Genomic DNA, 12019 nt, shown 5'->3' with positions numbered 1-12019 from the left:
GAATCTCCGTGAACTGGACTTTGAGCTAGCTCTTACGCACTGCACACGACAGCTCTTTCCCATTTTAGGTGTGTTTTTTGTGTTGCTGAGATATTTCAGTCTGGACCAAAGTGATGGACCGGTCAACCGTAGAAGGAGCAACATTGCCATCTCTAGAGCCGTAGCTAAAAAGACAAAATATATTTTCAACCATCCTTGTCACAGGTAAGACCCATGAAATGATTTGAAAATGATTCTTGATGGAACATCTTTACTCTGACTTGGCCTGTCTGCAGAAAAATTCATTAGAAGAATAACATCAAATGAAGTGAGAGTCAAAGTTCCTCAATGACCCCAGACATGCCCTTCTTGGGTTGGGCAGGTTGACGAAGAGGACACGATGATTGGCATGGCCCCCTGTCCTGCTTGCAGCTAAACAGCCATGTCCATATTCAGCGGTGATATTGGCCTCTAACCCCCAGCCCAGATGCCATTACCATTTTAGAGTCACACCGAGCGTCCGGGCCGGTGCACAACACTATCAATATTAATGTTCTGTGACTGAGGCGGCTTTGGAAGAACTTTCTCCCACATCAATATTGATGGTGTTGCCATACATTGGAGTCAGGGCCCTTTTTAAGGATTTATAAGAGGAACGCTGGTGGGGAGGGGGGGTGCTGTCTGTATGCGAAGGAGGCCAATGCCATTTTTGGTCTGCACCTCAGCGATGTACATTTTCCTGCCGTTCAGAGCAATTTCCGTGGGCGAGGGGTGACTCCAACCCACGCTTGATGAGATCTGAGTGGAGAGGGGTTGTGCAGGGACAGATCCAATTCCCCCGCAATGCTTTGGCGGAGATGATAGTTATGGAAAAATGAACGTTTCATTTCAGGGGATCTGGGAATGCTAAATGGGGGTCTGTTGATTCTGGAGATGGTGGTATTGCTTTTGGGACATCTTCACAAACAGTCCGCTGTTGGGCCACACACGTAGACACAGATCCAATTCATTATAATATTAGCTTTGGAGATGCATTGCTCTATATATCAAGTGTCAAGAGGGCGTGCTTGGTAAAGAGTTTCAGGCCTGGCTCTTTTGTCATGCATTCAGATATAAATCATACAGAGGAAAAAACGAGAAAATTAATGAAACCCAAAATGAACTTTGGCTTTGTCTTGTTCTCATACACCATTTGCAAAGCTCACGCTGTCCAGATTTTCAGCTGCATTTGTCATACTGCATAAATCTGTTTTAAGCTAAAGAAGGACTCTGAGTGTTTTGTAAAGCAGTGACAGCTGCAAAGGAAAAAAAATTGACCTCTTAATTGAAACCATTGAATTTCAATTAAGTCTTTTTTGGCCATTTAGAGACAGTGGAAAAAGCTGTAAACAGAACACTAACACATATTTATAAAGTGGAAATGGTGGATTTTAGCATTTACACAGTGAGCAATATAAACATATATTTGGAAACATGTTTCTGGCCACCTGTCAAATGCAAATCCAATAATCTGACTTCTTTTACTTCTGGTCTAGTCTAAAAGTGCTACTTCATTCATTAGCCAGTTGCTAACTTTAGGCGTGTTTCCATCAGCATATTTTTTATGAGCATTTTAAGATATTGTCCCTGTAGGGATTCTTGAGCTGCACACACAGGGCTGCTTTCAAAATAATAGTTAGAAAACACAAAACAGAACAAACAAGCAAATATAGATAAAGCAGCACATGCTGTAGCAAATCACAACCTCAATTTACACATATTGCACATATTTTGTTATGCTACATATGTCATGAAGCATCACTGAAGGGATTTGCAAGACAAAAGGCATGTGACATGTCAGTCACATGATGCATGTTTACCTTAAAACTTTTAATAAAGTTTTGGTCATAAACACATAAACCCTGGTATCCTGTGTGGTTGTATGAGCCATCCATCCATCCAACCTCCTCCATGTGCGGACCGCTCCCTCTGTATAACCACATCCAAACCCTGGTGCGTCCCATACAGCTGTGGATGGGTTCATATTGATGTCATCTGAAAGCCCAGTGTGTCCCTTTTAGCTGCTAAAGGATACTGTGCGCGTCTCTACGAGCTGCTGAGAGGCGGTGACGAAACGTTGGTATCTGATGAGTTGGGAGTTAAAAACATTAAAACGGGCAGCATTAATTCATATTGCGATCCTGTTTTCCACATTGTTTTTCACCACTGGAGGTTTCGACTGGCCCTGTTTTAATTACATCATCTTGTTGTGCCCTCTTCCTCTGCAATCATATAAAGGGTTTCCACCTGGAGAATTGGCTCCACCTACTGCTTATATCAATGAACCAACATCGCATAATGGTAGTGGATGGAAACAAGCATTCCTTTGCATTCTGCATTGTTTTCTACCAATATACTTTTGTTTTTTGTTTTTTTGTTTGTTTGTTTGTTTTCTTAAAACTGTAAAACAAGTACCTGAAATGTGTTAAAGTGCAGCTTTAATTGGTTTAATATGACAAAAATAATTAAATTCTATATACATGTTATAGAGGAACTGTTTACTTAGTCTTACCAATATTTAGGAAAACCAATACTGTGCAATGATAAGAAACAGAGAAAAATAAGGAACTTCTTTTTACATTTTAATGCTTATTTTTTATACTTGATAAACGACTAAAACAAACATTTTAATTAATGTAGTTTACGTCCAGTAAATGATTGATTATTCGACTTATCATTAAAGCCTCAGATTGCACTGATTCCTCTCACCTCACACCTGCCGCTTTATTCACTCTCACAAATGTGCATTTTTATTTCAGGCTGAACCGAAAGACTCCACAGTCGGTCTGTTTAACATTTAGATAGAATTAAGTAACAACAGCCTGATCACATCTCATCAGGTTATTGATCCTTCAGAGAACAGACTCCATCAGTTGTCCTTCTCTCAGGACGAGCGAGGATGAACATGTTGCAGAACAGAAAGCCCCGCTGCTCCGACAAGACGAGGGTCACCGCTACAACTGTCCAGCCTCCACCCCCTCCCTTTCATTTAATACCCCGCTACGTTTTGATGGTGAGCCAGTAAGCGGGACCTCTTTGGGGAGACAAAGAGTGACCTCAATTCAGTCTGACATCCCACCTATCGATCTGGGCCGCCGTATTCCCCAGAGATGGACGTCTAGCTCGCCCTTGTGCCGCTAACATTCACATTTAGCAACAAGACAAAACATGCCTTTTTATTAAACAAAATCCCTCCACATGTCTCGCCTCCTCTGCCCGAGTCTAAATTACACACAGAGCGACCTGCTTTCACAGGGCTTCCTCCTCCTACATGGGGCACTGTTCATCTTCACTGGGGCCCTTTTGCTAAATTGAAAGTGTGTCATAACAAATAGAGGAGGTGTCTGGCTTAAACACATGTGACTGGCGCCGATGTCATCTCTGTCAAAGGAGCAGCCCTTGTATTTTTAACAGGGGGACAGTGACACGGACCCAGGACAATTACTGTCAGAGCACACGGGGTGATGAATCTGCTCCCTTATTGTGTTTGTCATCTCGACCTCTGGCTGGGACCTGATTGGTACGGTCGCCTACCTACAGACAGCTCAGACGGATGCATTGTTCCCGTCCTGCATGTGTAAATGTGTGCATCTTAGCACTTACACTGCAACCTAATTGACTCTCACTTGTTTGGAATAGGAGTCAAAATGAGTCATCCATTTAGAGACAAAACCAACACCTATGCTGCCAAAATGACCAGCAGCATACATTTTGGCTTTGAATTTAATTTAAAGCGACTACAAGGAGTTTTTAACTGGTTATGAAGCAGTCTAAATTTATTACTGATGCCTCTGTATGACCTACATAAGTTAACAAGACCACCCAGGAGAAGATTGGCTGTTTCTGTATTCCTTGAGAAGGTCACTTTAAAAATATATTCAGATTCCATTATCTAATTCAAGTTACACAATATTAAAATAATGGAACTTGATTACTTTCTGTTACCTTTGGGTTAGTCTGACTCACCAGATGCACACTGCCGCTATAAATCCTGCCACTGGTCGCTCGCTTCGAGCGGCATCTACATTTATCTACATTTATCTACATTTATCTATCTGCATTTTCAAAATCTCCCAAACGTAAACAAGATACCAGCTGTTACCTTTTCTTTTGCAGTGATTTAACCGTTTTAATGCCAGAGTGCTGATGTTCCACAAAAACAAGTTCCCGATCAACACCATTTTGCAGCAGAACAATCACTGCATCCTGGGCTTATAGTGCCGCCCAAGACGTTTGTGATTGGTTTAAAGAAATGCAAACATGACAGGGATTTTTTTCCCAGATAGCAGAACAATAACGTGCAGAGCCAGACCTTTCTCCAGTGCTGAGCGCTGAGAGAGAGTTCATCTTCACTGTGCGAGACTACCTTTGGATTAACCTCATACTAAATATGGTGAAATTATTTAGTGAAATATAGTGTTTCATGTTTGCTGTTTGCCTGTCCAGCTATTCCCTCCTTTGTCATATGTGAATGCACATTTAATTATGCACTTTTCAATGTACTTCTTAAATAATGTTATGCTATTCATACTTTTCTGACTGAAAGACAAAATAATAGTAAAATTTGCACACACTGAAAGTATTTTTTCACATGTAATCCATTACTCCCCAAGCCTGGTTGTTCTTAATGTCTGCCACTGCATCAGATTCTCAGTAAGATCAGATGAAAGCAGCCTGTCTTCACAGTTTCTCAGGTAAAGTTGCAGTGAGTCATACATTAGCTGGTTAAAAAGAAGTAGGAGGGAAGTTTTTATTTCTCTACTTTTGTTTTTGACATTATATTGTGTGGTCATTGTGGCTTTAAAAAGTACTAACACCTTGTACTTCTGGTGTAAGAAATGGGTGTTCATCATAATTAACAGTCCTCAAGGTCGTCTTGCTACAATAATAGCTGAGAATACATTTCCAAAAATAAAAAATGGAGAACATGCAGAAAAATCCCAGATACGATGCTGATTGCTCAAGTGTCCCTCTAAATAAGTTCAAAAACAGGAAATGATTAAAGTATGAGTCACTGTGATTTCAGTGCAAATGATGCCTTTAAAAAAATCACAGATTTTTTTCATCTGTTTACTGTTTTTTAGTATTCCAGATGAACACAGTCTGTTCCAACACAGCAAGAAATCTGTACTAGATTATCATTTTATACTGTACAATGTAGACCTACAATAACAACCACATATTTGTAATATGCAAAGTAATTTACCCACACACACATAACCTGTAATTGCTGCACCTGGCTCGGATATTTACAGGCTCTGATTTGTCTCTTGGAGCAGCGTGTTTTGCTTTTATGGTTTATGCTGAGCCGGGTGTTCGCCATAAATGGCAGGTGTGCAAAATTGAAGTGCAAAAGTAATTCAGCTGCTGCCATTCAAAGGAGCTATGTCAGTTTGATTTACCTGTACACATAAACACGCACACACACACACGCACACACACACCTTTGGGCCACATGTGTTTTTTATATTCATATGGTGGAGGAAAGAAAAAAAAATGCGCGCCTCCAAAATGGAGGTTGAGGGGTCATGGTGTTTGGCCAGGAGTGACAGCTCTGAAATGAAGGCATAAGTCAATCGGCTACTCTTCATACACACACACACACACACACACACACACACACACATACGGGCTGAGGCGGGAGGCAAGGAGGCGGTGGGCGGTCAGGATAGAGGGTGGGTATTGAGGGATTGGGGGAGGTAGCTGAAGGAGGAGGGGAGGTTGGGTGTAAGGGGCACAAGGTTATTGTGGGGGTAGTGTGTGTGTGTGTGTGTGTGTGTGTGTGTGTGTGTGTGTGTGTGTGTGTGTGTGTGTGTGTGTGTGTGAGAGAGGGTGGGAACTTGACATCATGTTTGAGAGTCTAAATGCACAAACCTGTACGTGTCGATGTTCCAGTCTTTCTTTTGTCGTCTCTCCTCTGGTCTGTCTGACTGTGAACACTGAGAGCCATCAGCAGCTTGACCACACAACTATACACACACACACACACACACACACACACACACACACACACACACACACACACACACCTTGTGACACGTCTTGAACCGAGAGGTCAAAGACCATGTGTGTTCTTTCTCTCCCTCTGTGTCTTCCACACACACACGCAGACACACACTAGGTCATGGTGTTTGTTTACCTTGTGTCACACACTGAGCGGGCCTGTATCAACATTTGGGCTGCATCCCAGCGTGAGCGTAGAGAAACCCCCACATGGTTTAAAGTCATTGATTGATCCACAGTATTGACTGACACATGTGCCTTTCTCCCTCACTGAATCAAATCGCTCTTTGGAGAAAGAAATAATCTGCGAACCAGATATAGAATTTCTTATCCTTAATGTGTTTCAGAAGATTAAATTTCAAAATACCCTGCTACTACGGATAGATTGGCAAAAATAATCTCGGCACAGTCAATAGACAAGACGAAGAACAATCAAGAAGAAGAATATTTGCCTTTGGATTGGTCAAAAGGTGTTTAACAAATTTAAAAAAAGTTCAAGTTAAAGCTACGTCAAGGAACTTTCCTACTGTGTTGATTTTGGAGGCCCTGTTAACAAAAGTGGAAGTTTTCATCTGATCCCAAGAAAACTCCAACCTGGTGGCAGACATTAAAGGACTAGTTCACCCAAAAATGAAAATTTAGTCATTATCTACTAGTTCTACTAGTTCACAAAACTCTGCTGGATTTTCACGGGAAAACGTTGTTGCAGAATCTCCCAAACAATGGAAGTGAATGGTGACAAATGTAAAGAAAAAACAAAAAACATAAAATACCTCCATGCTGCTTGTCTGAAATAATTCAAGTCTCCTAAAGTCCCGACACGCTGTTTGCGCACCGTCGCTCCACACACACCCAGTTCAGACAGTGTGCAAGTTCATGTGAATGTGGCTCCAAGCTAAGGATCGATTCGAGCTAAAAACATCATGTAAATAAATTTTTTTTTTAGTGAACTTGACATGTTTTTACTCTTTTATTTGTTGTTGATTAGGAGATTCTGCAACACTGTTATCCTGTGAAACTTTTTGGGTGAACTATCCCTTTAAGAATAGTTAAAAATGACCAGTCCTCTCATGGATGGTCCAGTTTGCTTATAGGTCATACAGAGGCATCATTAATAAACTGAGATTCTTTCAGTCCTTGCAGTGGCTTTGAAAGATTTTATCATTTAATTCTCCTACATCAGGCTTCCTGGTAGCTTCCAGACAGCGAGCGACAGCCGCTGCCTCCTTTGTTTTCAGTGTAAACACAGCAGCGTGGCGATGAGAGGCAGGGTTGCCGCCGTTCTTGTGACACAGCTGTTTGCCGCCACATTCAGAGTTTCTGTTGATTGAACTTTTTCAACTGGTCGCTGCGGCTGACCATGTGGCCATGGCAACCACAGAAACCTCAGCGAGTGAAATGACACAGGAGCTGAGTTACCGGTTCCTTTAACTACTGAAATATTGTATTAGCAAGGATTTTAAGCTTTTTATGCTCACTTGAAGTATTTTTACCTTTTTTGAAAAAGAGTTCATGTGTTTAATGGACATAAAGACAATTTCAGAATATGTTCTGACATAGTGAGAGTTAAACTCACGACTGATGTCGACTGCTCCATGAAAGAATGATGACAACTTACCCAGTTTAAAAAAAATCCTCTCATACTTACATGTTGTCTCTCATATAAGGTGACTGGTTTTGTTTCTTTCTGTCTTCTTCTTCTACTTCTTCTTCTTCTTCTGTCCCTAATTTGCTTTTTCTTTTTTCTTACGTTTGTGCAAAATTTCAAAAGTTCACTTCAAGTTAACTTGACAGTCAGCTGTGAGCAACATCAGCTTCAAAATCTGATTATCTGGTTTTTGGACAATAAATGTTTACCACAGACCTTTGTTCCATCTTTTATCTCTCCTCATGTCCTAACTTCCTCTGTGCTGTCAAAGGAAAAATGACCCTCCCACCAAAATATAATAATAATCGATTAATACAACACTGTCTTAGCTGATCAAACAAGCATATCTTTTAATGACGCACTCCACAGATTTTACCTCAGCTTGGTCTATGTGACCACAAATTCAGAACAGAAAGTCTGTGTTACAAACTGATAGAGTGGAGTTTATGAGGCCGGCTGGGTCTAACAGAGCTGTGAAGTGGGATAAAAGTCCCATTCATTTTCCCATAGACAATGTAACATGACTCACAGTTGGAGAACTTTCGTGGTTTTGGTGGGTTTGAATCATCAGTACAAAAGATGAACACCTGCATCGAATAATATTTGGTTAGAAGTCAAATGTACGAGTCATGACAGTAAGAGAATCAGAAAACCTTCTGTGAACAACAGAATTTTATTTCAATAAATTGATAATCCATATTTCCAAACAAAAGTAGAGGGGATAAAAACAAACTCATAGAAACTTTCTGTGAATTCTTTGATCAACAGGCAGCTTTCTAAGGTCCCAGATGGCTTTTCCAATACCAATACTTGACATTGATACCACAGTGCCATGTTGGAAATTTGAGACAGGTTCTCAAAACAAACTTGCTTCCATCGAGGGGAAGAAAAACAAAACAAAACAGAAAAAAAACCAACTTAAAATAATCCTAAGCTAAGTCACAGTCATAAGTCCAACTGGGAAAATATTGTAACAAAGACTGAGGTTTTCAGAGGTTAGTGATACTTTTCTCTACGGTATCGGTACGATAAGCTCAAATGACATGAGTCGAGGGGGTTTTCCCTACATGACAATATCATCAGGAGGTGGAAAAGAACTCCCATGAGGTCTAAAACATAAAAGTGCTGTTGATGTTAAAGCAGAAACGTTGACATCATCTATTGATGCATTAAAAATCTCTGTATTTTGCGTCGTTTTATGTGCACGTGAATCGTTTTTACATCACGCGAGTTCATTTCCTCCCCTGACAGGACATAATACCTGTTATAACAGGTAACGAGAGATTATGGCACAGTCATAAGATAAATGCTCAGTGACAAAATCTTTGTTCTAAGGCAAGTACAGCTAGTTTTGAAAAATTCTCCCCCCCAAAAGTCCAAAAGGTCCAATATTGACAATCATGACTATAAAACAATAAGGAGGATGATTTGTGTCATTCCTGTGATAACAACATGGAAAGAGTTTTAAAGGGACAGTTCACCCCAAAATCAAAGACACATATTTTTCCTCTTGCCTAGAGTGCGATCTCTTCATCTAGATGTTTTTTGGTGTGAGTTGCAAAGTTTTGGAGATATTGGCTGCCTTCTCTTCAGTATAATGGGACTGAATGATACTTGGCTCGTGGTGCTCAAAGTGCCAAAAACGATTAATTTCAAAATGTCAAAACCAGCGTCTCATTCCAAAAGTCATAACTCAATTACTCAAGATAATGCACAGATGTTGTTGTGAGCAGTTTCATGCAGGACCTACTTTCATTCTGATAGAAAATAAAGTATTTTTGATTAGATTCTACTGCAGAATGAAAGAATGAAAGCATGAAACTACTCACAAGGTGTGTGGATTATCTTGAGTATCTGGCTCATAATTTTTTGGAAAGAGACTCTGGTTTTGAATTTCAAATATAGTTTTTTGTGTTTTAGGCACCACAAGTCGAGTGCCATTCAGTCTCATTATAGTGGAGAGACAGCAGACATCTCTACAGTTGATGTCTCCAAAACCCGCACCAAAAAAATCTAGATGGATGAATAACACTGCATGTCAGGGGGAAAATATTATTTTAAAAAGTACTTTTGATTTTGGGACGAACTGTCCCTTTAAAGCTCCTGTTGAATAAGTAAAAAGGTAGATTGATCACATGGCATAAGGGTAGCAGGAATCTACCAGTGCTGTGGTTTTACAGGAGTGAGTAAGTGTAGCTTCTGACTAGGTTACAATGCAAGTGCCTAAGCTTTCATTTGTATGATTTCTTTTACAAACTCCTTTTCTCCCCCTGAGACCCAAAATAAGTCAAATTATAGACAAACCAAACAGTAAATTTTCATCACCAACACTACCACAAAAATATCCAAACAATATGAACTTTTCCACTTTGGCACCGGCTGCTGAGAAGTGTAAATTCTGCTGGGTTTGTCTTTTCACTCTTGTACTGATATCGGCATGTCTGTCTGTCTGTCTGTCTGTCTGTCTGTCTGTCTGTCCCATTGAACCTGAGCTTTTCCCATTGAACCCTAATCTGCTATAGATGCCTATGAATCAACAATATACTGTACATGTGGACACAATCATGAGTTTTCTCTCCATATAAACAGTGCTAATACAAACACACACACATTAAAACATGTCCTCTGCAAAAGTCCAAGACATTTTGGCATTTGTCTTTTTTTAATGGCTTCTGGCTTTCTTTTTTTAGAAATTGGTAAATATACAACGAGCCCTGTGCTCTTGGTTGTAGAGTCCCAATGGCAAAGCCCTTGCTCAGTATTAGCTGTACTGGGATGCTCGTACACGGCCTCTGTAAATGCAGGCGTAGCACCAACAATAAAGCAAGTGTTTTGTCTTTTGCTGCCCCTGTTTTCATGGGGTTTGAGACTGACATCTGAAGTGAGTCCAACAGACCTGCTGGTGAACTGCTCAATAACCCGTTCCACCAACCTGTCCATCTCGTGCCACGTCTGTAGACTGAACCATCGACTGAAGGACTGCGATGGGCCTGAAATGCCCGTGGTGAATGACTGGCTGGCTTGTGTAACCGGGACGGTAACAGATGATATTGTCAGTTTGGGTTTTTTTGAGAGGAATGGTGAGGAGCTGAGAAGTTGAAAGGAAGGAGGGAAGGAAGGATGGATGAGTAGTCAGATGGACGTTCAGCCTGAATCTGTCCCGCAGCTTCTCCGTCTTCTGCCTCTCCTTCTCAGGGCCCGTTCTCGTTGTAGTGGAGGGAGATGGGCCGCTCGCGCTGCACGGTCGGCATGTAGGGCCAGTTGTAGCTGGAGCCCGACAGCAGCATGTCGCGGAGCAGCGTCTCGATGGGCGTCTTTCCAACCAGGCGTACAAAAAACAGCTGCTCGATGACCGGGGAGGAGACGATGCGCAGGGAGGGCAGGCGGAGGAGGAGACGTCCGAAGCGGTTCGGCTGGCTCGGGTATTGGTTTCTTACGTACTCCTCCAGAGCGCACTGGGACTTCTCCTGGATGCTCTCCACATGGGCAACGTCTGACAGCCCCATAGCATCTAGAGGAGAGGAAGAGCATATGAAGATTTAGAGTTAATCAGTGGATCAAACAGAATCCTTATTACAGTGTCTGACAGGATGCTGCAAGTAAGGAAACAAAATCTGAGTGTTTTCATTAAATTGATGGAGATGCAGACGATGTGGAGGAGACAGCTTACCCACATCCTGAGATCAGGATGACGAGCATTAGGTTTAAATGGATAAATTAGATCTCAACCACATTCTTTGGAAATGAGGGCTGTCACAATTTCAATATTAAATCAAAAATCAATGGAAATGAGCAGAATCTGTGATTCTTCCAACATTTTTTTCTGTTCTTCCCAGCCTACTTGCAGTGTCCAGCACACTTCTGCAGAAAAAAACACTTTAAAGACGACGCAGTGCAGCTTAAGTATCTTTTTAAAGACGAGTTTGAAAATGTGAATGACAGTCATCAGGGCACAATTGAAAACAAATCGAAAAATCGAAAAATTGAAAAATCGTGACTTTAAAACCGAAAGTACAGTCTTGGGCTAAAGTAAAAATCTTGACACAGGGTTCACACTTCATGACCATTACATCAGTTAGCAAGTACATAGCATGTACTTTTACAAACAAGATATTTGAGAAAGTCACTTTTGGCTTTAGGAAACAGAGATCAACACTTTTCACTCATTTCTGGCATTTTGTTGACCAAATAACTGATTGGTTGATTAATCAAGAAAAATAAAGTGAGAATGAAAGTAATCAACAGTTGCAGCCCTGCAGCATGTAGAAAAGTAGTATCTTAACAGCTGATCAAAAGGCGACACTTGTAAAAGATGTATGAAATAACATCCAACTCTTAACAAGTAAACCT

General features: G+C 41.0%; 1 protein-coding gene across 1 annotated transcript in view; it reads right to left on the bottom strand.

Moving 5' to 3' along the window:
* Nucleotides 1-10346: 10346 nt before the first annotated feature.
* Nucleotides 10347-12019, bottom strand: part of nr2f5 (nuclear receptor subfamily 2, group F, member 5) — a 28078-nt gene continuing 26405 nt past the window's right edge. The window contains exon 4 of the mRNA XM_084727673.1: nt 10347-11180. Within this exon, the coding sequence (XP_084583799.1) occupies nt 10861-11180 (320 nt within the window). The 3' untranslated portion in view covers nt 10347-10860. The remainder of the gene's footprint in view (nt 11181-12019) is intronic.

Source organism: Lutjanus erythropterus, chromosome 9, assembly GCF_056507025.1.
Source record: "Lutjanus erythropterus isolate fLutEry1 chromosome 9, fLutEry1.hap2, whole genome shotgun sequence".
Taxonomy (NCBI): domain Eukaryota; kingdom Metazoa; phylum Chordata; class Actinopteri; order Lutjaniformes; family Lutjanidae; genus Lutjanus; species Lutjanus erythropterus.
Note: the sequence above shows the minus strand (reverse complement) of the source record. Positions and strands in the feature narration are given on the sequence as shown.